This window comes from Pieris napi, chromosome 10 (assembly GCF_905475465.1).
Source record: "Pieris napi chromosome 10, ilPieNapi1.2, whole genome shotgun sequence".
NCBI classification, from domain to species: Eukaryota; Metazoa; Arthropoda; class Insecta; order Lepidoptera; family Pieridae; genus Pieris; species Pieris napi.
In genome coordinates this window covers 638882-665873 of record NC_062243.1, presented here as the reverse complement: position 1 = coordinate 665873, position 26992 = coordinate 638882, and the positions used below count along the sequence as shown (strand labels likewise).

Sequence of the window (26992 nt, the reverse complement as noted above, 5' to 3'; positions counted from 1 at the left end):
ATTTGCATTATAAACATAGAGACTTTCAAATTGCTTAGTAGCCGTGTGACTAGTTTACGGCTATTTGATTACACGATTCTTAAGTATACTTTCTTCCAATAAGAATAAATACTAGTTAAACACTTGAAAGATGTATCTACACCATTAAAAATTCCTGTCTTTGCCGTTAGCTTGAAATACACGAACAACATCTCTGCTTAATTCTCGAAACAGTGCCAGCAATTTGATGGTAAAACGAAATGCGAAAGTGTTATGTTGGATAGAAGTTTAAATATATTATACTTATAAACTTAGATGTAAAATAATTTAAATCACAGACCCAATAACAACAAGAAAGTACGTGGATACAACAGGGAAATCCCTACTAATATTATAAATGCGAAAGTAACTCTGTCTGTCTGTCTGTCTGTTACCTTTTCACGCCTAAACCGCTGAACCGATTTTGATGAATTTTGGTATAGAGATAGATGGAACCTTGGGAAAGGACATAGGGTACTTTTTATCCAGATCCCGATCCCGATCCCGTAATTATGCGAGTGATAGATAACGCAGGGTGCAGTTATGTATCGTATATGCCTACTAAATGAATTTTGGTATAGAGATAGATGGAACCTTGGGGAAAGACATAGACAGTCTGTCTGTTTCGTTTTCACGCCTAAACCGCTGAACCGATTTTGATGAATTTTGGTATAGAGATAGATGGAACCTTGGGAAAGGACATCTTTACTTTTTATCCCGATCCCGATCCCGGAATTATGCGGGTGAAAACGCGGGGTGCAGTTATGTATCGCATAATTCAAATACTCCTAGCCAGCTTTTAGAATACTTTCTGCCTGACATGTCCATCAGGCCCATCGGCCTATACACTATGAATGTGTGAGTGTGACGATGCATGGTGTGGTGTGGCGGGGCTGGCGGGCGCGGGCGCGCTGCGCGGCGCGGCGGCAAAGACGTGCGGGGGACGCGGATGGCTCGGTGGGAGGAGTGTAGATCACAAAGTATGCTTACCCGAACGGGCAGACGTCGTTGGCGGACGCATGCGATATCTACAATTTTGAGCTGCAACGTATTCGCTTTCTTTACGTTTTCATTGGTGTTTAGGGTTTCTTGGATAAGCATTTTGTGTTATTTACTTAGTTGTTTTGGTTGTTATTGTTAGTTTAGCATAAGTTAGTAGTAGGTAGAATTATAGTTAATAGGTAAAATAAATACTTTAATTCATTTTTTAGGATAGGTGTAAAATTGTAGTAGATTAGTAGGCAGGTTTTTTTAAGTTTTTTCACATTTAGTAAGTAGTTACGGTACCTAAGAAGGTCAGCATAGTTTTTATTGAGTATTAATAGGTAAGTAATGTTGTTTTGTGAATAAAATAGTTCCAGTAGTTTCGCATATAATTTTATCGATTCATTTTGTTTTTATTCCATGTGGATAGTATATTTTTTTTAACATTTAGTTTTAGTTTAGCAATTCGTTTTGTTTTTGTTTTATTTCATGTGTATAAGTACCTACCTTAAGTATAGTTTCGTACTCAGTACCTTTAACTAAATTTTTTTGTCAGCTAAAGAATTTTTTTTTGCATAAGTACTTACCTGTTTTTATTACTTTAGGTAGGTAACTGGTTAAGTAATATGCCTCGCAAGCGTAAATCTAATTTAGCACGTAGCTCTAAAAGAGCTCGAACTGCGCAAGTAGCTAGATCCCAAGAATCTGAGGAGCAGACTCAGGCCCGGCAGATTTTAGATGCTGAGCGACACGCAACGCAAAGAGCTGCCGAGACCTATGAACAAACTCAGGCCCGGCAGATTTTAGATGCTGAGCGACACGCAACGCAAAGAGCTGCCGAGACCTATGAACAAACTCAGGCCCGGCAGATTTTAGATGCTGAGCGACACGCAACGCAAAGAGCTGCCGAGACCTATGAACAGACTCAGGCCCGGCAGATTTTAGATGCTGAGCGACACGCAACGCAAAGAGCTGCCGAAACCTATGAACAGACTCAGGCCCGGCAGATTTTAGATGCTGAGCGACACGCATCATTGATAGCTGCAGAGATGCCAGAAGAATCCCAAAGACGACGTGTGTTAAATGCTGAACGGCAGTCAGAAAGGAGAAATGCGTTTACAATGTATACATGGGGAGCATTCCACAATGCTGCTTTTGATTATGACCCATCGATTGAGTATAATAACCATCGATTACTTCTCATAGGTGGAATGGATAAAAAATGTATACATTGTGAAGCACTCAAGTGGAAAGAAGAAACTCCGGGTATGTGTTGTTCTGGTGGCAAGGTTTCAATTCCAATACTTGGAGAACCAGAGGAACCATTGAAGTCTTTACTTTTAGGTGATAACAACGAATCGCGGCGTTTTTTAATCAAAATAAGGAAATATAATTCATGCTTTCAAATGACGTCATTTGGTGTAGAAAATGAGGTGGTTATGCCTGGGTTTTCATCTACTTTTACAATCCAAGGTCAAATCTATCATAGGATTGGTTCTTTGCTTCCTACAAATAATGAGCAACCAAAATTTTTACAGATTTATTTTATGGGAAATGAAAACGACGAGGTTGACCGCAGGTGTCAAAACATTCAATTAGTAGAAAAGGATATTGTCTTAAAGATTCAGAGAATGTTGCATGAATATAACCGCCTAATAAACACTTTCACAACAGCCTTAGAAAGAATGCCGGGAGATGATTATAAGTTGGTGATTCACCCAGATCGTACACCAAGTGGGGAACACGAAAGACGATATAATGCACCTTTAATAAATGAAGTCGCAGCCATGGTTTGTGGTGAACAGTTTGCTTCCCGTGATATAGTTTTACATGCCCGTGATAACACACTAACTAGGGTGCCGGATACACATAAATTTTACGATGCGTTACAATATCCTCTAATATTTAGCAAAGGGCAAGAAGGGTATCACTTTCAAATTCCACAAGTCGATCCTGTAACTGGCCTGCCCTTGCCTAACAAAAAGGTATCATGTATGGACTTTTATGCCTTTCATATCATGATTAGAGAAAATGATTTTAATATTATATCACGATGCAGGCAACTGGCCAATCAGTTTTATGTTGATATGTACGTTAAGGTAGAAAGTGAACGATTACGATACATAACATTAAATCAAACTAAATTAAGAGCAGAAAATTATATCCACCTTCAAGACGCAGTAGCGAATGACGCTAATCTAAATCCAAATGATATTGGTAGAATGATAATTTTACCGTCTTCATTTGTAAATAGTCCGAGGTACTTACACGAATATACTCAGGATGCGTTTGCTTATGTACGTACATATGGTCGCCCTGACTTATTCGTTACGTTTACTTGCAACCCAGCATGGCCGGAAATAGTAAATGAATTAATGCCGGGTCAAAGCGCGATTGATAGGCATGATGTAGTCGCAAGAGTTTTTAGGTTGAAAGTTAAAAAACTTATGTCTGTTATTTCCAAAGGCAGAATATTTGGAGAAGTGATCTGCTTTATGTATTCCATAGAGTGGCAGAAGCGTGGCCTACCACATGTCCACATATTATTGTGGTTAAAAGACAAGTTGAGACCCGATCAAATTGATAATATTATCAGCGCAGAAATACCCGATCCAAGCACTGACAAGACACTTCATGATATTATAGTTAAAAACATGATTCATGGTCCATGTGGACCTGAAAATCCTCAGTGCCCTTGCATGAAAGATGGAAAATGCACAAAGAAATTTCCTCGCAAATTACACAAAGACACTGTCCACAGTGAAAACGGATACCCACTCTATCGTAGAAGAGCACCAGCAGACGGAGGTCGAACGGCATCTGTGAAACTACGAAATGGGAGTTACGTCACTATTGATAATAGTTGGGTGGTCCCTTATTCCGCTATTCTATTAAAAATATTTAACGCCCATATAAATGTTGAGGCTTGCAGTTCAGTGCGCGCTATCAAATATATCTGCAAATATATTAACAAAGGCAGTGACCAAGCTATTTTCAATTTTAGGAGCACAGAGCTTGCAAATCGCGTAAATGAAGTACATACATATCAATCTGGTCGTTATGTTAGCAGCAACGAAGCCGTGTGGCGGTTATTAGGGTTCCCGTTGCACGAAAGGCACCCCACCGTTACACATCTAAGTGTACACTTAGAGAACGGTGAACGAGTTTATTTTACAGAAGATAATTTCCACGAGCGACTATCTACTCGACCAAAAACCACCCTTACAGCTTTTTTTGAACTTTGCATAAGAGATGAGTTTGCAAGAACTCTTATGTATGCTGAGGTACCGAGATATTACACATGGAACGCAACCAGAAAAACTTGGAAACGCCGAATTCAAGGAACTTCGGTTCAGAACTGGCCTGGTGTCAAATCTGGAGATGCCTTAGGACGGGTTTACACAGTCCATGTTACTAACATGGAATGTTTTTGTTTAAGGATGCTTCTACACCATGTGCGTGGGCCAACCTCTTTCAATGATCTCAAAAAATACAACAATCAAGAATTTTCAACATTTCGAGAGGCATGTGAGGCAAGAGGATTATTGGAGGATGACAATCATTGGAATATAACACTGGAAGAGGCTGCACAATGTAGATCAGCGGCCAAGGTGAGAATGCTTTTTGCTATACTAATAGCGACATGTGGGCTTTCAAACCCTCAACAACTGTGGGAAAGGTACAAAATTCAAATGGCCGACGATATTTTACACAGAGTACAACATCATAATCCAAACGTTACATACAATGATTTCATTTTTAATGAAGCCCTAACAAAGATAGAAGACCAAGTCATAACTATAACTGGGAAAGATTTGTCAGATTTTGGGTTGAGCAGGCCGCAAAGAACTGGGGAAGTTTGCAGTGATATAATAAGAGAATTGAGTTACGATGCTGCTTCTTTACAACAACAAATAACTGAGTCTGTTCCGCGTCTAAACCCAGAACAAAGATTAGTTTTTGAGAATGTTGTGCAAAAAATCGAAAGTGGCGAAGGTGGTTTATTCTTTTTGGATGCGCCAGGAGGCACGGGTAAAACATTTCTTTTAAATTTACTTTTAGCCCAAATTCGTAAAGATAAAGGAGTTGCTGTTGCTGTAGCTTCTTCTGGAATAGCAGCTACGTTACTTAATGGTGGCCGAACGGCACATTCAGTACTTAAACTGCCATTGAACTTAGCTCATGAGGAAATGCCAGTTTGTAACATTACTAAAAATAGTGACCGTGGACGAATGTTACAGCAATGTAAGCTGTTGGTTTGGGATGAATGTACCATGTCCCACAAAAGAGCGATAGAAGCACTAGATCGGACCATAAAAGATATTAAGAGTAACCAAAGTATCATGGGTGGTATGGTGGTACTTTTAGCTGGCGATTTTAGACAGACTCTACCGGTAATTACTAGAGGCACGCCGGCAGATGAAATAAATGCATGTTTAAAAGCGTCTCCATTATGGGTGCATGTAAAAAATTTTTGTCTGACTACAAATATGCGAGTACAACTGCACAGTGATACACAATTGGTGCAATATGCGGATGCTCTTCTGAAAATCGGAGAAGACCGTATGGAAACAAATAGTGACGGAATGATTAGATTGAATCGTGAATTTTGTAATGTTGTCTGTAACATGGATGACTTAAAGAACAACGTCTATCCCGATCTTGCAACCAATATGAAGAACAGACAATGGCTGTGCGAAAGGGCAATTTTAGCACCGACAAACGAAGTAGTGGGGCAGATCAACGAACAAATCATGTCAGATGTGGAAGGTGATTTTGTTGAGTATCTGTCCGTAGACAATGTCATGGACACTGAGCAAGTGACATCGTTCCCTGTAGAATTTCTTAACTCCTTAGAATTATCGGGGGTGCCTTCCCATAAGTTGAGGCTAAAAGTAGGTGTCCCGGTCCTGTTGATGCGAAATCTTGACGCACCAAGAATGTGTAATGGCACACGTCTACAAATTACACACCTGGGACGCAATATTGTGAGAGCAATAATTATGACAGGAACAGCAAAGGGAGAAGAAGTGTTAATTCCCCGTATTCCAATAATCCCTACCGATTTGCCATTCCAATTCAAAAGAGTACAATTTCCCCTGAAAGCAGCATTCGCTATGACGATAAACAAAGCTCAAGGACAGACACTCAAAGTAGCTGGTGTTCATTTAGAAAAAAACTGTTTCTCCCATGGGCAACTGTATGTGGCGTGTTCACGAGTATCGAGTCCACAAAACCTGCATGTTTTGACCAAAGAAGGAAAAACAAAAAATGTCGTATACAAAAACGTATTAAACTAAGTTAAGTCAGGGATCAGGGTCAGGAAAAGTCTACCTATGTTAATCTCAATAATTAAATGTGCCGGCTTCATTAGAATCGTTTCATTATAGTTTCAGAGCCTATTCAGTCCAAACAAATTTACACGAAGTAGTAGTTCTACGCAGACGAAGTCGCGGGTAACAGCTAGTATGTATATATAATTTATTCTATAAGTATTTACTTACTTCTATTTTTACAGTTACGTAAAATTGTTCATGGACAAATGTTGCCCATGGCACTATTTACAAAATTTACATAAAAAAATATTTATTTACTTTGATAATTTCCGTATTTTGAAAATTACAGTACATTTTGATGTACGTAAGTAAGGACGTAATTAAGTAAGACTCAAAATTTACCGAAAAATAATTCAAATAAAAACCTTTGTATTTAACGTTTAAATTTCTTTAATTATTATATACTACGGTGTATGAAAATATTTTCGGGAATCGGTCGGCAAGAAAACACCGTACAGGTGATGTGCGTCGAACACCCGATAAACACGATGATATCACAAACCGGTCTTCTAGAGCCGACCCATTAAGGCAACGAGAAATTCCATTCGAATAACTTTAGATTTCTTCAACTTTCTTCTTTTTTATTAAGGGACGCGGTGTGGTTTACAATCTCTTGCACTTACTATAATACTCACTACGTGTCAGATTAGGTCTCACTTCGGTTTAATTTTATTTATGCAATAATTAAATGTCTACGAAATGCATATATATAATTTATATCTATAGAAATGTGCACTGCATATATATAATTTCTATCTAAACAATATGTATATAAACGATATTTCCCTCCTCATTTGTACGATTCCCGCCGATTTTTCTAAGCATCTATCCAGATCTTTATTCACTGTCTGCATCTTAATACATGTTATTCAACACATTTCGTATAAATACGGTAAAGGTTTCTTCTAATTTACATATGTAAAGATCTAGGTACTAGAAATAAAATAATTTTACTATACAATCTAAAAACACACCATTCTCCTGGGAACTAATATGTTGTAACACATTTCATCTACTCACATGCACCCACACACACACTTAAATACTCAGGTGCGAAAAAAAATGTATGTAATAAAAAATTATATTAAACACTAGCAAACTCGGCGAACTCCGTTTCGCCACCAGATGGCTTCGTTTTATGTAACATTTCGTTTGGTGATCCCGCTTTTCTGTTGAAATTTTTCCTGAATTTTCTTTGCTATAAACCTCACGGAGCCCGAGACCTTTCCAACAAATGCAAAACCGTGGAAATCGGTTCGTGCGTTCTGGAGTTATAGCGTCAGGAAGGAAAACCCGACTTATTTTTATATAGTAGATTAATTAATTATCAACAAAAACTACCCACGAGACCATCTAAAAATAACCCTTACAACATTATTTATTGTTATATGTAAAAAAATTATGCAGGAATATCACAAGTATTCAACGCCTTAAGTAAAACATGTTACTTAGCAGAGCATTGGCATAACTAGATAAACTGAACTGCAATAAGTGACTACTTTTCCCACACTTCCAAATCTGATGTAGCATATTATGGAAGAAATTAAGTGTTTCTCTTAACTTGGAATCAAAATATTTTATATAATTTAATGAAATCCATTCACAATTTTGTTTAATAAAGCAATTTCATAATCATATATATAGTACTGTTTGTATTATAATAGGTATTGACAGTTGACATACCTTTTTATTACTAACGGGAATTGAATAGTATTCTCAAGATACAACAAATAATTGGCAATCTAGCTGCTATTGTGTGAAGGCATCAGTTTTTTGTGCTTATAACATGTTATTGCTAGACTTATTGTTATAACTGTTGGGGGTACTGACCTACAAGTTTATAATAAATTTTCTACACTAATATTATAAAGAGGAAGGATTAGATTTTTTGTTAACAATAGGCTCCAAACTACAAAACCAATTTGAAAAATTCTTTAATAATTAGAACCCACATTAAAAGTTATAGGTCCATGTGAAACTTCAATAATGTAAAAAAAACGCCAATAAAAATCCCATATACTCCCGCACATACTCTGTGCAAACTATTGACAATAGAGCAAAGTGATGTACTACAGTTTTATAGATGATATAAATATCTACAAATCTGCAATACATACTTTAAAAAATATATAGATAGCTGTCCGATTATGGGTCTGAACTATAGTTGTATATTTGAGCATTTTTAATTATATAATACTATTTTAATGTAAAAGTATATAACATTTATTTATTAGCTATTAATACTTTTCCTATATTTCTCATTCAATTGGCATGGTGAGCTCCATGTTGTGGGCTTGTTGCCAGATAGGGTCATTATCCTAATGTGAGAAATGTAGCATGTTTATTTTAAAAAATGTACATATATATACATGAAAGTTTACAATGAATTCAACAGATGAATAATATTTAAAAAAAATATAGTAAATTATTATTCACCTTAATAATGTATTTTTAGGAATAGGATAATAAAATATGACTTTACTTTCAGGATAATAGAATAACAACATTTTTTGAATACAATAGCCTGATTTTTGTAGTACGAAACATTACTACTTTTTTGTTTCACAAAAATTCAGGTCACATCACCATTTCAATCCAAATTTATCACAACTGACGCAAACTATAAATAGGTTGCTGCGTGCCCTGGAGATCTGCTTATCTTAAAATGAACAGTATCAATGATAAGTCAAGTCAGCTGAGTATGTAAACAAGGATTACGTCGCTTGATAACCCAATATTCTACAGGTAATCAACAGGTTAAATTTGACCTACAACCGGCCTCCTCTCATCAAATTTTACACCAATACGTTGAAAAGAGACTCACTCCATGCAGAATCTTTCCAGAAACTTACTTTCACACCACTTGCACTTACAATCACCTGACCAATGCACAAAATGTATAAAATATCGAAAAATAAATACCTTTTCTTTTGCCCTTCCGGCGTGTTTTTGCACTGTTTTCGCTATTAACGCACCTTTACTTTCTGCCATTTTTATCACTGTTTCATTACCAATTGTCTTTATTTTATGCACTATAAAACTACAACCAATTTCGTTGCAGTGTTGTCTCACGGATTACACGTCAAAATCCAAAGGCTGTAAAATTACGAACTGAAAATTTAATGGATCTGACAGTGACAATACCTTGATAACTATTGGAGAAGTTGAATGTTGATAGTCATTGAAGTTGACATTCGATCTTGAAATTTCTATAAATGAAAAATTTCAAACGTTAAATATTTATTAATTATATATAGGGTTCGTTACCGCTCATTATTATCGTACGGTTGTTGCATTTAAATAAGTTTAAAGGCAGGTCATTCAAATCCAGATCGATAATCCACAGAACATTATTTACACTTTACGATCCGCACAAATAGCCGGTTTTCCTAGTCTGTGCAGTGAACACAAAACTGACACAACGTTGACTTCCTAGTTCCTTCGAACGTCGATTTGTTTTTGTTTTTAATAACAATCTCACGGATTTTTAAATTATCTTTACGTAAAGCAAACTTGTTTTCTATTTTTTGTCTAAACTTCATATTTAAATCATGGTATATTATAGTCAATCATTTATTTAAGTAATTTTAATGTTGAGTAGATATAATAATATCTTACTTTCTATTTGTAGGAACCAAAAACAGAATTGCAGAAAAATGCAATTGCTGAAGCACGTCGTAAAGAATTGGAAACATATCAACGAGCTTTAGACATTCAATGGCTAAACAGTCGAATGGAAGACGGTAGAATGGGCCGATGTCTGGCCCTAATCCAGCGAGAGGCTGAAATGGAGAAAGACTTTCAGGAGGTAAAACATTCAGATCATAATTCACTTAAAACCCGAGACTACCAAAACACAACTAACCAAAACTTTAATATAAAATCTTTCCTTAGTATTATATTTGTGAAATAATAATCACACAAATAATTATGTTTCCAGAGAACAGATCATGCTGCAATAGTAAATGCAAAAGCCACACGCGAGGCAAACTTAGGTATAGAGATAGCAAAGGTTCGGCGGGAGGAAGCATGTGAGCTACTTCGCCGGCATTACTTACGTGATAAAGATCCGAGTCTCCGAGAGCTTATGAAGAAGCTGCAAGCTGGATATGTGTGTAGAGACTTACAGCAACAGATTTTGCACAATGAATATAAAAGATTACAAGAAAAGGTAAAAAGTATTAGGTAACATGGTTAATATGCTATTTATTATAACATGTTGTACAGCATTTCTCTTAGTAAACATCTTAGGGTGCGTCTACATCTAGCGAATGCGCCGCGAATGTGCAGCTCGCGAGCAGTTTTCGAGCTGCGCGCGTGCAGTCACGGCAATGGTTATGTGCGCCTCTTAAGCGCAACTCATGGAGGCTCGTATAAGGCCCACGATCTGCGTGCACTCAATTCTCGCGCTTACAGTTCCGTTTACTGGCGTGGACGGAAGGAAGACGCTTACGACGCTTAGGTTGCGCTTGAACTGCGCGCGGGTGGCGCAGGAGCGGCGCACGAACAAAAATGCACGCGCGCAGCTCTCAAACTGCTCGCAAGCTGCACATTCGCGGCATATTCGCCATATGCCTTTTTGAAAATAGTTACTAAATTACAATTTAAGTTGTTTTAAGTCTCCTTCCACTTAAGCCTGTGATGTTGTATTTATTTATTTTTGTAGCCAGCTTAGTGAGACTTGTGGTAAGTTTAATATTTATTCTTTCCTTAAAGCCTTAAAGTATGTACTACTAAATTACGTTAAAAAATTTTAAAATACTGTGTACTTTATTTTTTAGTTGCTCGATCAGAGCGCCCCGCGCTTTTTCACAATAATACCAGTATTTTTTGTTCATTATTCAGCCTAAATTAGGAATTATTTTTCACTTTTTAGTTTGATGTGCTTTAAAAGCGTGTTTTATAGTTTTTTTAAACTATATTTATTTTCAACTTTTTAGTCCTAGCAGCAATACGTGTTGTCTCAATTTAATCGTATTGCTTTGTGGACTTAAAAAAAATTTCATTGTTTTTCGAGATAAACCTATGAAATTATTATATTGTCGCTGATTCTTTATAAGTGTACAAAGTTTGAATTAAATCTGTCCGTTTAAAGTGGGTCAAAATCGAGTCCGAAGGAGTCCGCAGGGTTCAATTCTAGGTCCTTTCTTATTCCTTATCTATATCAATGATTTACCTTTTTGTGTAAGGGATGATCACAAAATCCTATTATTTGCGGATGACACTTCGCTTGTTTTTAAAGTTAAGCGTCAACTTGAAAATTTTGACCAAGTTAATTTGGCACTATCTAAGGTTGTCCATTGGTTTAATGTTAATAATCTGCTTTTGAACTCAAGTAAAACTAAATTAATAAAATTTTCTACGCCTAATGTGAGACAGTTAAGCACCAATGTACAACTGAATGGAGTAGAGTTGGACCCTGTTGAGTCAACTGTTTTTCTTGGCATTACTGTTGACGCCAAACTACAGTGGGGCCCACACATTAACAAATTGTCTGGAAGGCTCAGTTCAGCTGCTTATGCTGTAAGGAAAATTAGACAAATTACTGATGTGGATACAGCCAGAATTGTTTATTTCAGTTATTTTCATAGCTTGATGACGTACGGCATTCTCCTTTGGGGAAACTGTGCGGATATTAATACAATCTTCTTATTACAAAAAAGAGCTGTCCGCGCTATATATAACTTAGGTCCTAGAGTTTCTCTCCGAGAGAAATTCAAAGAGATAAACATTCTGACTGTAACTTCACAATATATTTTTGAAAATTTACTTTATGTTCACAAAAACGAACCGGATTTTGTCAAATTGTCTGATCTTCACTCCCGAAATACTAGGAACAAAAATAATTTAACAGTTCATGCTACTCGCCTTCATAGAATAAGCAACTCGTTCATGGGTCAATGTATACGCTTTTACAATAAACTTCCTATGGATGTTCGTAAACTTCCCCTTAAGAAATTTAAATTTTTTATTGAATCAAAATTATTAACTAAAGGATATTACAGGATATCCGATTATTTGAATGATAGAAACGCCTGGGATTGAGCTGCTCGCTTATACAGCTATCGCTTGTGTTTTTTTTAAGCTGTCTTTCACTTCTTTTTTTTTTTTTTTTTTTGCATGTTGTACATATTTACAATCTGACATGTCTTGTGCTTTTGCATATGCATTTTATTTTATTCTATTGACATGTTTGTGCTTAGTGCATATTCATTTTTTTACATTTTTTTTTTCTCTACATTACTGACATGTTTTGTGCTTAGTGCATATTCATTTTTTCTTTTTCTACAATACTGACATGTTTTGTGCTTTTGCATACAATATTTTACACTTTGACATGCCAAGTGAATAATGGTAGGGGAGCCCACGATGCTAAATGGGGATTTACTCGAGCGTCGTAGAGACCTATTGGGATGCAAAGCTTAGATAATAAGAAGAAAAAAATGTTATATGATATATACCTTTTCATCGGTGGGGGAAGCGGCTATAGATTGTTAAATATGTAAAAAAAACTGTTGCATGGACATCCTCGAGCGCGTCAGATATTGATAGCATCAATGCCCTACGTATTTTTAATAATGTACGTATGTTAATCTGATCGTTTGCATGATGCGGGTGGTTGTATTTAAGGGTTGAAAATGAAAAAAAAATAAAAATTATCGAGCGCGTCAGATTTTCTAAGGGAGTGTTAAGTGCACCAAAAAAAAGCTCTCATTCACTAATCTGACGATTTCGATGGGACGCAAACCCACGGCCATTTTCATAATTTGCAAAAAAAAATCGCAATTTTGAAATACTCAAGCGCGTCAGATTAAGATATATGTGGTTCATCTTTATGTTCTCAACGTACTGTCTCATAATCTGACGATTATCTAGAGGGATTCGCCTGATCTGACAAAAAAAAATTAGAAAAACGGTTCACCTAAAGGGCCATCCCTGCAACTTCCCGCTAATTACATTCCTGGGCGCTTAAAATTGATATTTTGAGCTCGCTGAGTTCAAAGAAATAATATTTCTATGCATTTGAGCTCTCCCAGCTCGAAAGTCTGATAGAAGTTTCATAGAACACTATTTTTGGAATTTTCAAACCGCAATAACTTTTGAATGGATCAAGCAATTTTCACGCGGTTGGCGGCATTCGACGCAGTTTTATCATCCTCATAAGTAATTTTGCAATTTTAATTGATCGAACCACAAATTTCGGAGTAATCCCGAAGAAACACTTTTTCGGGTTTCTTTCGTTCACGATATCTCTCGAACGAATCAACCGCTTTTGACCAGCTTGGTGGCGATCGACGTGGTTTTTCAAGCTCAAAGGCGGATTAGTTTTTGAAGTTGATCGATAAAGAAACCACTTAAAAAAAAATATTTCTTATTTTTTTAAGATTTTTCAAAATTTCTCAAAATCTATCGGTCCGAATCGGTTCAAATTCACAGGAAATGTAATTTTGAGGGAAATATTTAGAACGCCGTTTAGTAGATTCCGATCGGTTTAAGGAAATGTAGGCATCACGCACCTGTACGCATTTAACTTTATCGACGAATTTTTGTTATTTCGGCTTGCGGAAATCGTCAGATTAATATATTTTTCATTATTCTTGAATTATTTCCTTCAAAATAAAAAAAAAATTAGCTACGCTCGAGAATGTCGAGATGACGTTTTTTTTTTTACAACTTTGTTGCCCTCCCCTTTTTTTCCGTCACTCTCAAATTGTCAGATTAGTGGAATATACACTTTTTAGGATGTAATTAACTCACCCTACCTTAATCTGACGCGCTCGGGAATTTCTGATGGTCAATTTTTTTTTACTAATCTGATCCTGTCTCCTTCACGGGCGGCCTTATATATGGGCCTCATATTTTGTGGAGGTACTTAACCGGGTACAAGGTATCCCCCTATATATTAATCTGCCGCGCTTTAGTAAATCCCGAAATCCCCTCTTGGGCTCCCCTACCATAATGTTTATATTACGATTATATTTTTCAATTTCATTATTTTTTCCTTGCTTTAAGGTACACCTTAAAAATACATTTTGTATCCATTGTAAGTGTAAACATTATGCGGGTATATCATAAACTCTTTTGCTTGATTTATAATTTGATACATTTTAGTCTATAGTTATTTTGGGCTGGCGATCTGAGTGAGTTGTTGCCCCACATATTTTTATGGTGCCACTGGCGGTATTGTTGTGTACCGGGTTGTGCAGCTCCCTCAAAAATGGTTGAGCTGCATGAGCTATTCGGGGCATGCTAGCCGTCTGCTGGCACAGGCTTGCTCAGATCGATCTGGTTCTTTCTTCCAAAGACCAGTCCAGTAAATACTCTGCATTTGTTTACACCAACTTATTAATAATTTATTATTGTATTATCTGGACTATAAAAGAGACTAAGACCCCCGAGTTTGTTTCGACATTTCTTCTCAGGGCAGTCAGTTAGGAAATGTCGACTTCATCTAGTTTAGGAAGACATTGTAAAAGTGATTTATATAGTCCTACTTGCAAGAATAAACTATTTCATTTCATTTCATTTCGGTTACATACATACATACAGGTGAAGCTAATATAAAGCGTGTAAAAAGAGTTTTGTCATTAAGTAACTTTTGAAATGTATTATTTATTCTAATACCTGATCATAATATGCAATTTGGATTATAATCCCTTACATTTTTATTTTCCGAATATGTTTCAGTCTGAACAAAATGTGGCAAATAAGATTCTTCAAAATTGTCTCTACAATGACCAAGAGGCTAAAGAGAAAGAAGAAAAAGATAAAGCAGAGAAGGAAAGAAAATACCGTTTAGAATTGCAACAACAATTGGTGAACAAACACCTACAAAAGCAGTGTCTCTATGAAGAATCTCTTATTGAAAAGAAGATGCTAGAGGATATCGAACGAACAATAGCTGATGAAGATCAGAGGTAATCAACGTTGACATTTGAAGAGATTTTAAAATGATTGAATGCATATCTAATTAAACAAAAATTCTTTAAGGTATATCATATTTGAATCCCTTAGAATTTAGATTAATTCTTTTAAAAAGTTTTTTTACATTGCCATAGCAAAGACAATTGAGCATCAATATTATTATTATTTACTTAACACACTGGCAGCTTTTAATAAGCTGATGCGCGTGTATTATGAGATTTGGAGAAACTTATCCAATCTGTTTTTAAAGGTGTTCACAGATGGTGCACTGGTCACACTTTCTGGAAGCCAACTGCCACTACTCGGTTTGGGAGAAAGTTTTTTAGGGAATTTGTGTTGTGTTGAGTGGTCTTAAGTTTTAAAGAACTATTATATATTGTTTTAATTAAGTTCGGAATAATGTTAGGAATTATTTTCAGAGAGCTACAACAAAAACGAGAACAAATGGAGAAATGTCGTAATGAAATGGTAACATTCAAAAAAGCACGGGATGCTTGGAAGGAGAAGCAGAAAGTAATGGTGATAAATGAGGAAAGACAGATTGAGGAGCAATTGAAGGCTGTTTCTGACAGGAGTTCGGCCATGTTAGTTTTTGGTTTGTTAGCATAGTAATTAAATGTAACAAAGTACAGTAATCCCCCCTATAACGCTGTAGACCCGGACCGCGTTATAGGAATTCACGTAACACGAATCTAATAAAGTTATTTAGTTTAATTTTATTATAACAACATAATTGATACTGGTGCAAAGGTACGCAGAACTTATTGTGGACTTGACAAATCATTATAAATTTCACACTACAGAAATATAACTCGAAAAATCTCCGCGTTATATTTTATTTTTTTATTTATTTATTCAGAAGATTCACAGTACAATACAGAAATAGATGTATATATATATATATATATATACCATTATGGGCCAATTACAAATCTTCACATATAGTTACATATAGTTTTTTTTTTTTTTTTCAACAAGAAGGTAAACATGCCAAATATTTTTAGTTTGTAATACAAAAAAGAAAAACAGAATCTAAATCTCAATGCATTTCATTCATCATGGTTGAAATAATTTTGTGTTGAAGCTTTCCTTGCTGTCACCACACTCTCAGCAAACATATCAATGTCAATCTTTAAGTTATTAAATTTGTTCCCCGCTCTAACCATAAAGTTGCTCCCTCTATAATTTGTGTTTACTTTGGGTACATGTAGGGGGAATATACCGCGTTATAGACGGATTACTGTACCTAGTGTCTATATTTTTGAATTAGTTATGGTATTGTTTATCCTTTTGTAACATTAATTTCCACTAATAATATTATATTTACTCAAATTAAGGTAGGTAGATAAGCTCTTGGCATAATTCAATACATATAATTTATTTGGATATTTCCCTAAATGATATTTATTACAGAGTTGCTGAAAGGGAAAGAAAAGTTCGAGAAAAAGAGGCAATCAATGAGAGAATTACGGCTAAAATATTAGCTGATGAGGTATGAGATGTTGTTCACCTATCACATTCTCTGAACTCTAAAAATTATCAAATTCCAATACATTTTTAGGCTGAACAGCAAAAAAGAGAAAATATCATCAAAATGCTCCAAGAACAAGAGCATTTAGAGAAGAATGTAGAAGACGATGCAAGAGAAAGAGACAAAGCAGAAAGAACAAAAAGAGACACTAGGGAATCCCTCATGTCTCAAATGGAGAACAGAAAGAGATTATCTAAAGAAGAGAAAGAGAAGGAGCTAGTTATTAGGAGACAGGTGCAATGTTTATATTTAATACTAGCTTCTTCTATATTAATAATAGGTTTACATTCATCCTCTGCTCTAATGTTACATTATCTATATGTTAAAAAAATATACAAGAACTATCTTAAATAAAATATATAATATAAGTATGAGTTCCATATTTTAAAAACGTGACTGAGTTATATTTATAACCCATAACACAACAATAATGTAGGTAGTAGCAGCAAATTTGCGTAATTACAGAATGAAGCAAAGATGGCTGCTGACGAGGAAAAAGAGAGAGAGAAAGAACGCAAGAAGAGGGAGAAGAGCGAACAGTATAGTAGAGATCTCCGCAAACAGATAGAAGCAAATTCCAGAAGGAGACAGATGGAGAATGAAGGAGAAGAGAACAGAGCTAAATATGTTTGGGAGTGTGATGCATCTTGGTTAGTTTTTTTATAATGGCTAATGGCACTATGTCAGCAGTAAAAAAACAATTCCATTCAGCAATCTACTGTTTTCTAATTTCCAGGCGAAAAGAAGTAGCAGAAGAACGCAAGAAGATAATCAAAGAACACGTTCCCAGAGTGTTGGGCTTTCTTCAAGCGGGAGTTCTCAAAGACGAAGACGTACCTCACATACGGGAGGTGACGGATTTTACTATAGATGTTACATCAAAGAAGCTGCAAAGAAAACCCAAATGCAACGCTCAGTGTAGAATTATTAGAGAATATTAAATTTTGTGACATTGTTGTTTTTTATAATTCAATGATACATTTTTAGAACAAAAGTAATGCATGCTTATGATTATTTGTGACATTTCCAAAAAAAATGCCGATTTTTAGTCGATACGCAGCCTGTGATATCTTTCAAAGTTCAGCGCCAGTAGATGCCGTTGTTGTACGTTGACACTTGAATTAATAATTAGAGGTGAGTTACTTACTCGCTAAAAGACAGACCTAGTTTTAGAGACCTAATCTAGTGAAAAAGATACAGGTGTAGGTTTTTCGAATTTTTAAAGAATTAGTAAAAAAAGGGTGCGTGTACTGATGTACGCGCGTAAGAAGTTATACTTCTTTGGCATTATTGAAAATAGTTTTTGATTGCATGCAAATAATTTATTACAATTAAATAATCAAAGACTGGAAAAGGAGTCATTATAGTCAATAAAGTTCAGTTTACATTTGAAAAATTAAATAAATAAATATTTATTATTATTCTCTGACATTAAGTGTAACATAAATTCTATTATTATTCGAATGTTGTTTTTAAATTATGTCCAAAGCCGTAGCATCTTCCGTGGGCAACTTCATTCTGTTAATTTTGTGTCACGGTGCGCGCGCATCGTAAAATTTCACTCTCATCAATTTTTCATAACGCGCCGTATATAAGATATAATTGACCTATTCTTTTATTGATAATTGTATTTTAATTTATTATAATTGACAGTGAAAATAAAAATGGCAGAGTGACAGCACACTTGTTCTTTATTTGTTACGTCTTCCAAAAAGTAAGTTTTAATATGGCTGGCTTTGGCTTATATAGACTCATCCCCTCCAAGTGGCTGGCATTTGCGGTTGGCAGGCATGGCGGTTGGCTGGAGGGTTGGTCAACATGGCATGGCTTGGCTTTGACTTTGGCATTGGCTATGGCATTGGCTATGGCATTGGCTATGGCATTGGCTATGGCTTTGGCTATGGCTTTGGCTTTGGCTTTAGCTTGGCTTTGGCTTGGCTTTGGCTTGGCTTTGGCTTGGCTTTGGCTTGGCTTGGCTTTGGCTTGGCTTTGGCTTGGCTTGGCAGGATGTGACTGGCGACGTCACGTCCGTTACAAAGAAGTATAACTTCAAAAAGTCAATTTTCTTATAAAAACGCAAAATAAATTATAACTCTGCAGGGGTTGAGCTTAGGGACCTCCCATAGAACAATTTTTTGCAGCTGATAACCTCATCTATCCCCTAGTTGCGTTTGATCCACGACTTTGTGGCAACCCTGTATATTATTTTTATTGTATTGCATTAATACTTCAATGAAAATGTTACTGCATCTATCATCAACGATATTGTCAAGTGCTGCGTTGCCGCATTTACGTTTCCCATATGGTGGACGTACTGAGTTATACAGCAGTTTACAGAACGCTACTGAAACATCAAAAATTAACCACGAATATCTCCATAACGACATCGGCAACAGTGGTTTTTTTTTGTGAAAAAAAATGTATGAAGCTTCTGAAAGTCCTTTTTTTGGCCGTGCATTGACTGCGATACATGTACTTTTTTGTAATTTTAGTTAGATTTCGTCAACTTCCGGTACGAATAACACGGAGTTAAATGAGGCTTTTATTCTCAAATATTTCTTTCAAATCATCATCATCAATCAAGTCCCTTTTTCTTTTTTCCAATCGATGCAGCGTAATCAACTCTATTATATAATAGTATAATATATATTTCAAATTTATCGAAAGTTAGACAAGTAGATATATTTTACGTACTTGCTAGAAGTATTTTATACGGGATCTGTGACTGTGGCTGAGTAATGAGTATAGTGCGTTTCACGAGATAGTTCCCTTCGTCGTTATGTTGGCCCCACACTTGAAACGCACTATAGCTTTAAAAAGTTTTTACTCTTTCGAGTTTGTACTTGTTGCCGGACTAGAAACGCCTTCATGCTCAAACGAGGGAGCTTAGTATTTACACGTCTCAAGCGAAACCTAGTATTAAAACCTGTGATTTGATAAACGCCTCAGTCCTCACTTCGGCTGACTTGACGCTTACTAGTTACTGCGAAATTACCGTTAAGACGCAATTGAAAAAAAATAAGCTGCGAAATAAAAGTACTAAAAACTATTAGACCACAAAGACGGTATTAATTGTATAAATATCACTTATTTCTACTAAAAGTCAAATTGCGCACCATTATAATAATTTTTGTACTACAGATATTTAAGGCGTAATTATGCAGAATTTTCACAGTGGTGATTTCAATAACGTTTCAGAAAATGAGCGTAAAGATAAGGTAAGAAGGTTTTGCTAGTTTACACTAACAAAATTTTACATGTAAGTAACCCGTTTATGACGTAATATCTGCAACTAACCGGCAAGCAACTGACTAGCCCATACCATAAGGAGGCTCAAATTCTTTATGCATGCGCTGGTTTGACTTCGCAATAGCTCCAATAGATAATGATGTTTTAATTCAGAAAGGATTCATGAAAATCTCGACATGTGGAAATTCCTACTTATTTTTAAGATAACAATTCTAAAACTTAAAATATTGAACATTTGACCACTAAGTCGGCCATTTAATCGTTAAGTTTTCGTGTTGCTAAATGTGGTGCTAAATATATATATAATTATGAGCTTCGAAACTGACAAATGTTAAGGCGTAAGGCAGGCTTCTATAAACTTATTCTTTAACTGAACCTGTACAGAAACATAAACGAACTTTTTTAGCAATATTTGCTATTCACGAATCGAGGCCTTTGTATTCAGCTGTCTGTATATAACAATGGCCCCATTTAGGCGAAAAATATGAGTGAATTAAATTCTTAACAAAAAAATCCATTTCTTCAAATGACTTGACAATTTGTAGTTTGTTTCCTATCAAAAAAATAATGTTTTACTAATAAATTAAAACTACAACCCTCTGTTACCAATATTGTATGAACACACCCCTTTAGGTAGTGTATTTCTTAAATAGAACATTTAACTGAATCTTGTTTCATTTGTCATATGTATAGTGTACTTTACAGTCTAATCTTCATACTCATATGAAAAACTTGGATGACTCCTTCAATGATGATACCTACAATGGGAAGGCTCAGGCTCAAGTGGATAAAGATGTAAAATATCGTCATGATCTTAAAGAGCAGTGCGAGGACAACTTTAAGAGGGCGCAGAATGATTATGAGGAGTCACGAGCTGAGACGTCAAGAATCCAACAGGCTGGCAACTATATTATGTCAGAACAGTATCAGCAGTAAGTAAATTTCTTTTTGCAAGAAATGTATAATTCTACCACTACTTAAATCTTATTTAATAAATTCTATCACATTTGGTGATATTGCATCAAGTAGATTATTTAAAACTGTAGGTAGTATATTAGTGTAAGCAAATGTTAATTAATTGTTTTTGCAATTGCATAAATTAGTAATAGATAAAATTAAACTTAGAAATTTATGTGATTAGGCCCGACATTTATCCTTAATATTAAGCGTGGGTGATGCAGGACTACACTTTAAAGTCTTGAACAATTTCAGAGATCTTCAACAAAAACATGATGATTCAGTAAAACTTCATGACGATATAGAGAGTTTTAAGAAAGACTGTGTCGATTTTAGGGAATTGCAAACGGCATTGATTAATTTAGAGGAAGACAGAATTGACAAACAGAGTCACGAGATGTCTGACAGGAGTCTAGTGGTGTAAGAGCCTAGCGTAGTGCTTGCTTTGTGCTCAATTCTGAATTGATTTTATTTAAACCTTTATATGATTTAAAATTACATATAAATTACTTGTATTTCAATTCAGACTTTAAAAGCATCATCGCTCACAAAACTTAACTTCACCGCTTGAAATCCTTAATATTTTAATTGATGTAAAACTAATTTTGTTAATCAAAATTAGGAATGGTTTTATGTCAATACTAATAATTACCTTAGCTACCACATTTGTGTCTTTGAATAAAACAATCTCTGGTGAAAATAAGATTTAATTTGTATAGCAATGAGACTGAATCACTTTCTATTGAAAGCTGGAAATTATGAACCTGAAGTCTATTTTGAGATCTGTGTTATGCAAAGATTTAAGGTTTTTACCTGCTTGCACGCCTACTATTGATTAACTAAATTACACTACCCGTTGCTAAGCAATGTAACCACACCCTTATAACATACCTCTTGAATACTCATGAATAGAACATAACTCTCAGAGAACACTTATTTCAGGGAGTTTGAGAGGGAAAGAAAACTCAAAGACAAGGACGAATTGAACACCAGAATGTGTACTCGTATGGTGGCTCACGAGGTGAGTCCATATTTGGTTGTGTTTTAACACACACTATGAATATTGATGTGTTTACTTACCGTGATACATAGGCCCCATTTCCTTTAATATATTAAGTGTAACGTAAATGTTGATCTAAAGCTATACAGTTATCTGTTGCTGATGTCTGATTGTTCAATTTAATTTGATTTTTTTTAATAATATTGTCATTTAATTAAATTTTCGAATGAAATGTTTAAAGCAATACAATGGTCTCATTACATACAACTGAGTCCCTCCAGATAACATACTTATGTTGTACAAATGCGGCAGTAAGCTTATTCTATTTAAGAATTTATGGACATCGCTCAGTTATTCCTAAATGTTTTCCATCTCCAGGTGGAACGCCAAGATCGCGAAGATGTCATAACCGTCAAGCACGAGGATGAAGATCGTGAGAAGTTACGCCGAGAGGACGTGATGGTTTACGAGAAGAAACAAGAGGATAAAAGAGAACTGAGTGACGGTCTTCTTACCCAAATAGAGGAGAACAAGCAGTCCGTGCGGGATGAAAAGCAGAGGGAACTCAATTTTAGTGATCGGGTAATATTTTTTTTTTTAATTTTGCTTTAAGATTTAAAGCTAGACTCGAACTGGTTTCGTATGAGTTATAGGTTACTAAAGATCATTTCATAATCATCATCAATGTCTACACGGCCCCATGTGGGCTTTAGCGAGAATATTACGTAACCGCAATTGTTTTCGTGCTTCTTGCGTCTCGGAACACGATTGTTTCGAGGTCCTCGACAACTCCATCTTACACATCGCCACCAGGTCTTGCGTTCAGTGAGGACCTCGGGGTTCGTCGTACGCCATTCGGTGCACACGTCTTTATAAATTGGACGATATTGTGTGTCAAGGATGTTAAAAAGTTCTTCACTCGTTGCAAATATTCTTCCAAGAATCTTCTGTCTGAAAATTAGGAGAGCTTAGAGAGAGTCCTTCTTGCTGAGGGCTCGGGTTTCAGAAACATGAGTGAGCATTGGTCACTAATTAGTTTTTCCACATTAACCGACAGCCCATTGAACTGGCTGCTTTAAAAACATTCCGCTAACTGGTTTTGGTTCGCGTGACTAAATCCAGGTCGTCTGCTTACCCCAGTAATTGGGTGGACTTACAAAATATAGTACACCAGTTCGGCATCTCTAAGGCATTTCTCCAATACAGTGTTGGCCTAGTGGATTCTATGTGCGACTCTCATCCGTCGAGTCGTAGGTTCGTCGTAGGTCGGCTGTGCACCGATGAACTTTCTCTCTATGTGCGCATTTAATACTCGCTCGTACGGTGAAGGAAAACATCGTGAGGCTCGCCTAAAGCTACGGTTTCCTAGAAAAGCGGTGCCGTTATCCAACGGCCGTAATGTAACGGAGTAGGTTTTCTGGAGAACGTTGAGTGTCACCGTAACGTCAAATAGCGGTGCTGTCATATGCATGACGGCCGTCATAGCGGTGATAAACAGTAGTTCAACGTTTTTCGCGTGTAGCGGTGCCCATATTTAATTAATACAATGAGTGGAAACGTGACTTGGACGAGCGAAAATGATTGATTTTTTGCATTATGTTAAAAAGAAAAGACGGCCGTTATTAACAACCGTAAAATGACGGCCGTTAGTTAACGGCACCGCTTTTCTAGAAAACCTAAGCTTTAGACCCAAAAAATCGACGGCGTGCGTCACGCACAGGAGGCTAACCTTTAATATTGGCAAATGATTATGAAACAGATACAGAAAGTGGAACAGTAGGTATGCAAGGTCACCCTCTCGAAGGCCATTGTACGTGGGAGGAGACGTCACTTTGTACCTTAACTCACTTTTCATATTAACCTTCGTCATTTTAGTGCTCAAGTTGAGGAAGTAGATTGTGTGGGTATTCCGAATTCCGTCATCTTGTCTAATATGGTCCTGAGTGTAAAAACTTGGTCCGAAATCTACATCGATGCTGACCAATCGTATTCGCGACGTATGACCGAAGCTTAGTATAAAATAGATGGAGAGAACTATTTTTTAATAAACTTTAGGTTTCATAATCGTTTGGTTTTTTGACTGGAGAGGTAATTAGGTCATCGCGATCTAGACACTTGACGCGGTCGCCGCCTAAGGGCCTGGCTCTCTGATGTCGGGTATTGTCCCTCGTCTATTCCATTTAGTTTTTCCATTCCATTCCAGAAATTGGCATTCGCCTTGCCGTTTCAGTTACTGAAAAAGTTGTTCCCTGAAATGGAAGATTCACGTCAAACTGATATCTTTATTTTTACATAAACACTATCACTAAATAGAGAACTTTTAATGTAAATATTGTTATTGTGCACTAAGTAGTTTCAGAAACTGTTTTTTTAATTGGTCTATATTTTTACATTTTGATTACTATTTTTAGCTTGATTTTCGACATCTTCCTAAAGCTATTATCGATCTATTCGTAGGCCAACGCCCTGATGGAACTGGAAGACGAGAGGGAGGAAGAGAGAGCTCGCAGGAAGAAAGAGAGGGACGACCAGTACTTCTCTGACTTGAGACAGCAGATCGCGGACAACGCGGTTCGCAGGCAGAAGCAGAAGGAACAAGACGCCATGTAGGGTGAGAAGAGATTGAGTTGACGACCTCCGTAGGGCTTTTTCATTATAATTACACAATTTCTCAATGGTTATTTCGATTCGTACCGCTAAACACGGTGGTATCGGAATAGATAAGTCTGTAGCCTTTAACTTTACTTTCTTTTCAATCTTTATATATATAATTCTTCTGTGAGTGTGTATGTCACTGAACTACTCTCAAACGACTGGACCGATTTTGATGAAATTTTTTGTGTGTGTTCAAGGGGATCTGGGAATGGTTTAGATTCACAAATCAGCCCGGCAGATGGCGCTGCAGTCGGTACTTTCATACTTTGCTTTACTAATCGCTTGAAATATCATGCAGGACAACGTGTGTCGGGTCCACTAGTATATATATATATATATTTATTTTTCCTTCATTCCTTTAAAATTGTACGAATAACAAACGAAATACTTTTTTTTTCAGGTGATTAAGGCTACGTGCCAGAGCTTCAAGACTGCAACAAAATCTCACTTTAAAGAGCCTGCTATTTTTATCAACTAGTTATTATTAACCTAGCATTAGTTACGTTTTGTATTGTGCACATCTAATGTATGGATCGCTGTTAAATTCTTTCCGCCTCAGATTAACAATTACATCCGGTAGATGGCGTTGTAACCTGACATTCCGTATTCTAAACCGAGTGAGGCTTCGTGTCGTAAAGGTGATATCAGACGGTTCACTCGAATGATTGTTCACTCGAGTGAATGCTTCATTTTTTTTCATTCTATGTTCACACGGCTTAGACGAAATGATACAGAAATGAACATTCATTGTTCTTTCTTTTAAATATGTCATCGAATGAAGTCGTACGTCTTGGAATTAGTTTAATTTGTGATCATTTAATCAAAGAGTTGACAAAAAAGAAGCAAAGAAAACGTCGAAGGTGGTGGGTGCGACCATGGATTTAAAGAAGAAATTTATTTAAAAAAAAGTAATGTATTTTGATCGTTCCACTTGAACACCATTTTGCCGCATGTAAACAATATAATAACACACAGAAAAAAACGTTATAATTTCGTCGACAACGTGATGTCCGTCGACTACAGGACTCGAAACAAAATGGCCGAATCCGAATGAACGTTCTCTCAGTGTTCAGACCGTTCATTTCTCGTTCATTCGGAGTGGGAATGAAAGATAGCGGATGCCAATATCCAACACTGTTGGATCGGTTCACTAATGAATTCATTCGGCACTCGTGTTTAATTTTTTGTTCAGACATTTCATTTCGAGTGAAATGTACCGAATGAAAGGTGAAAATGAACAAAAAATGAACCGTCTGATATCACCTTTAAAGCTTAACAAATATCTAAAGCTTAACAAATGTCTAAAGCTTAACAAATGTCTAAAGCTTGTTACGGGAAAGACGAGACTCGGCGAGAGATTCTTGAAGACTGACTTGAATTAGAAGTATAATATGGAAACGGAGGAATATTAAATGGTCTAAAACATACTAAATATTTTTGAGCATTAGGGAAGCTCAGCTTTTCGTATTTGCATTTAACTTTTGCCTTTAATATGAGAATATAGTCATTATAATCAAGCTTATCCTTTGATGTGAAAAATAAATATTAAAAATAAATGTTTTTTTATTTTGACGTCCGTCAGTTCTTATTACAGTGTAAACAGTTTATAACGTTATGCGTTATAACGAGACCCTCTCTATAACGTAAACATGGGGTACATTTGATTGGTTAAACACAAAACCCATACATTGTTTCACTCTTTATAACGCACAACTATTACGAAGAAATATATTCATATTTAAACATGAACAACATACTTAAGTGTAATTGTTTTTATTATCAGATTTCTTTTCGATTTTCTTATTTAGTTGAGTAAATAATTACTGTTAAGAGATACCTCAACAGTAATTATTTACTTTTTTTACACATATTACCCACACATTGTTTATGCGTATTCACAATCGAGGATTCCTACAAAAAATTAATCAGTTAATGTACTTTTTTTTTGAGAGATTTGCTTACTTTTGCTGACAAAAGCAAGAGTAAGTAAATCGGCTTACGTAATACTTGATCGGCCCCATACTAGCGGTAATAGTGGGAAGGCTGGATTGCCCTTACATGGTTCGTTGCAATGTACTGCATGTGCCCTTTTTAATTACACAATAATAACCATATGGCCTAAGATTGTCTACTTGAATAATTATTTAACGAATATGGTGACAAGAATGTTAAACTGTTGCTCCAAAACAAAAAGATTTCTATACATTTGTAGCGACATTTATAAACTGCTGCTACTAATAGTACGATGAGGCTCTAAATTGTGTTCTTAAAGTACCTACTTTCTACCACTAGTTCATATTACTCTCTAACCTAACTAGTCGAGAATCTTCCGAGAGA

At 36.0% G+C, this 26992-nt stretch overlaps 3 protein-coding genes across 11 annotated transcripts in view; 2 read left to right on the top strand and 1 right to left on the bottom strand.

The window, feature by feature from the left end:
* LOC125053246 (myc box-dependent-interacting protein 1) overlaps positions 1 to 9460 on the bottom strand; it is a 56927-nt gene extending 47467 nt beyond the window's left edge. For all 5 annotated transcript variants that reach the window (XM_047654501.1, XM_047654503.1, XM_047654502.1 and 2 more), the window contains exon 1: positions 9261 to 9460. In XM_047654501.1, coding sequence (XP_047510457.1) covers positions 9261 to 9329 — 69 coding nt within the window. In that variant the 5' untranslated portion in view covers positions 9330 to 9460. The remainder of the gene's footprint in view (positions 1 to 9260) is intronic.
* A 293-nt stretch (positions 9461 to 9753) lies between these two features.
* On the top strand, positions 9754 to 17750 carry LOC125053245 (meiosis-specific nuclear structural protein 1-like). Its single transcript, XM_047654500.1, has 9 exons — positions 9754 to 9892; positions 9970 to 10146; positions 10279 to 10509; positions 15027 to 15256; positions 15683 to 15847; positions 16677 to 16755; positions 16825 to 17028; positions 17260 to 17444; positions 17531 to 17750. Exons 1-9 carry the CDS (start codon positions 9890 to 9892, stop codon positions 17733 to 17735), a joined length of 1479 nt encoding a protein of 492 aa, XP_047510456.1. The 5' UTR covers positions 9754 to 9889; the 3' UTR covers positions 17736 to 17750.
* A 1959-nt stretch (positions 17751 to 19709) lies between these two features.
* On the top strand, positions 19710 to 25278 carry LOC125053248 (trichohyalin-like). 5 transcript variants are annotated; one of them, XM_047654508.1, is made up of 8 exons: positions 19710 to 19859; positions 19936 to 20012; positions 20749 to 20975; positions 21256 to 21420; positions 21943 to 22021; positions 22379 to 22582; positions 24458 to 24611; positions 25056 to 25278. In XM_047654508.1, the coding sequence occupies exons 2-7, from the start codon at positions 19953 to 19955 to the stop codon at positions 24608 to 24610; spliced, it is 888 nt and encodes a 295-aa protein (XP_047510464.1). In that variant the 5' UTR covers positions 19710 to 19859; positions 19936 to 19952; the 3' UTR covers position 24611; positions 25056 to 25278. The 5 variants fall into 5 exon arrangements, with proteins under 5 accessions (XP_047510464.1, XP_047510466.1, XP_047510465.1 ...); XM_047654510.1 differs by having other exon boundaries at positions 19738 to 20012; positions 24458 to 24606; XM_047654509.1 differs by having other exon boundaries at positions 19738 to 20012; positions 24458 to 24639.
* The last annotated feature ends 1714 nt before the right edge of the window (positions 25279 to 26992 follow it).

Coding starts and splice junctions, on each gene's coding strand:
- LOC125053248 (XM_047654508.1), top strand. CDS start 19,953: ATGCAGAATTTTCACAGTGGTGATTTCAATAACGTTTCAGAAAATGAG. Junction 20,976..21,255: donor ATGTCAGAACAGTATCAGCA/GTAAGTAAATTT, acceptor GAACAATTTCAG/AGATCTTCAACAAAAACATG. Junction 22,583..24,457: donor AACTCAATTTTAGTGATCGG/GTAATATTTTTT, acceptor ATCTATTCGTAG/GCCAACGCCCTGATGGAACT.
- LOC125053245 (XM_047654500.1), top strand. Junction 10,510..15,026: donor ATAAAAGATTACAAGAAAAG/GTAAAAAGTATT, acceptor AATATGTTTCAG/TCTGAACAAAATGTGGCAAA. Junction 15,848..16,676: donor TCTGACAGGAGTTCGGCCAT/GTTAGTTTTTGG, acceptor TATTTATTACAG/AGTTGCTGAAAGGGAAAGAA.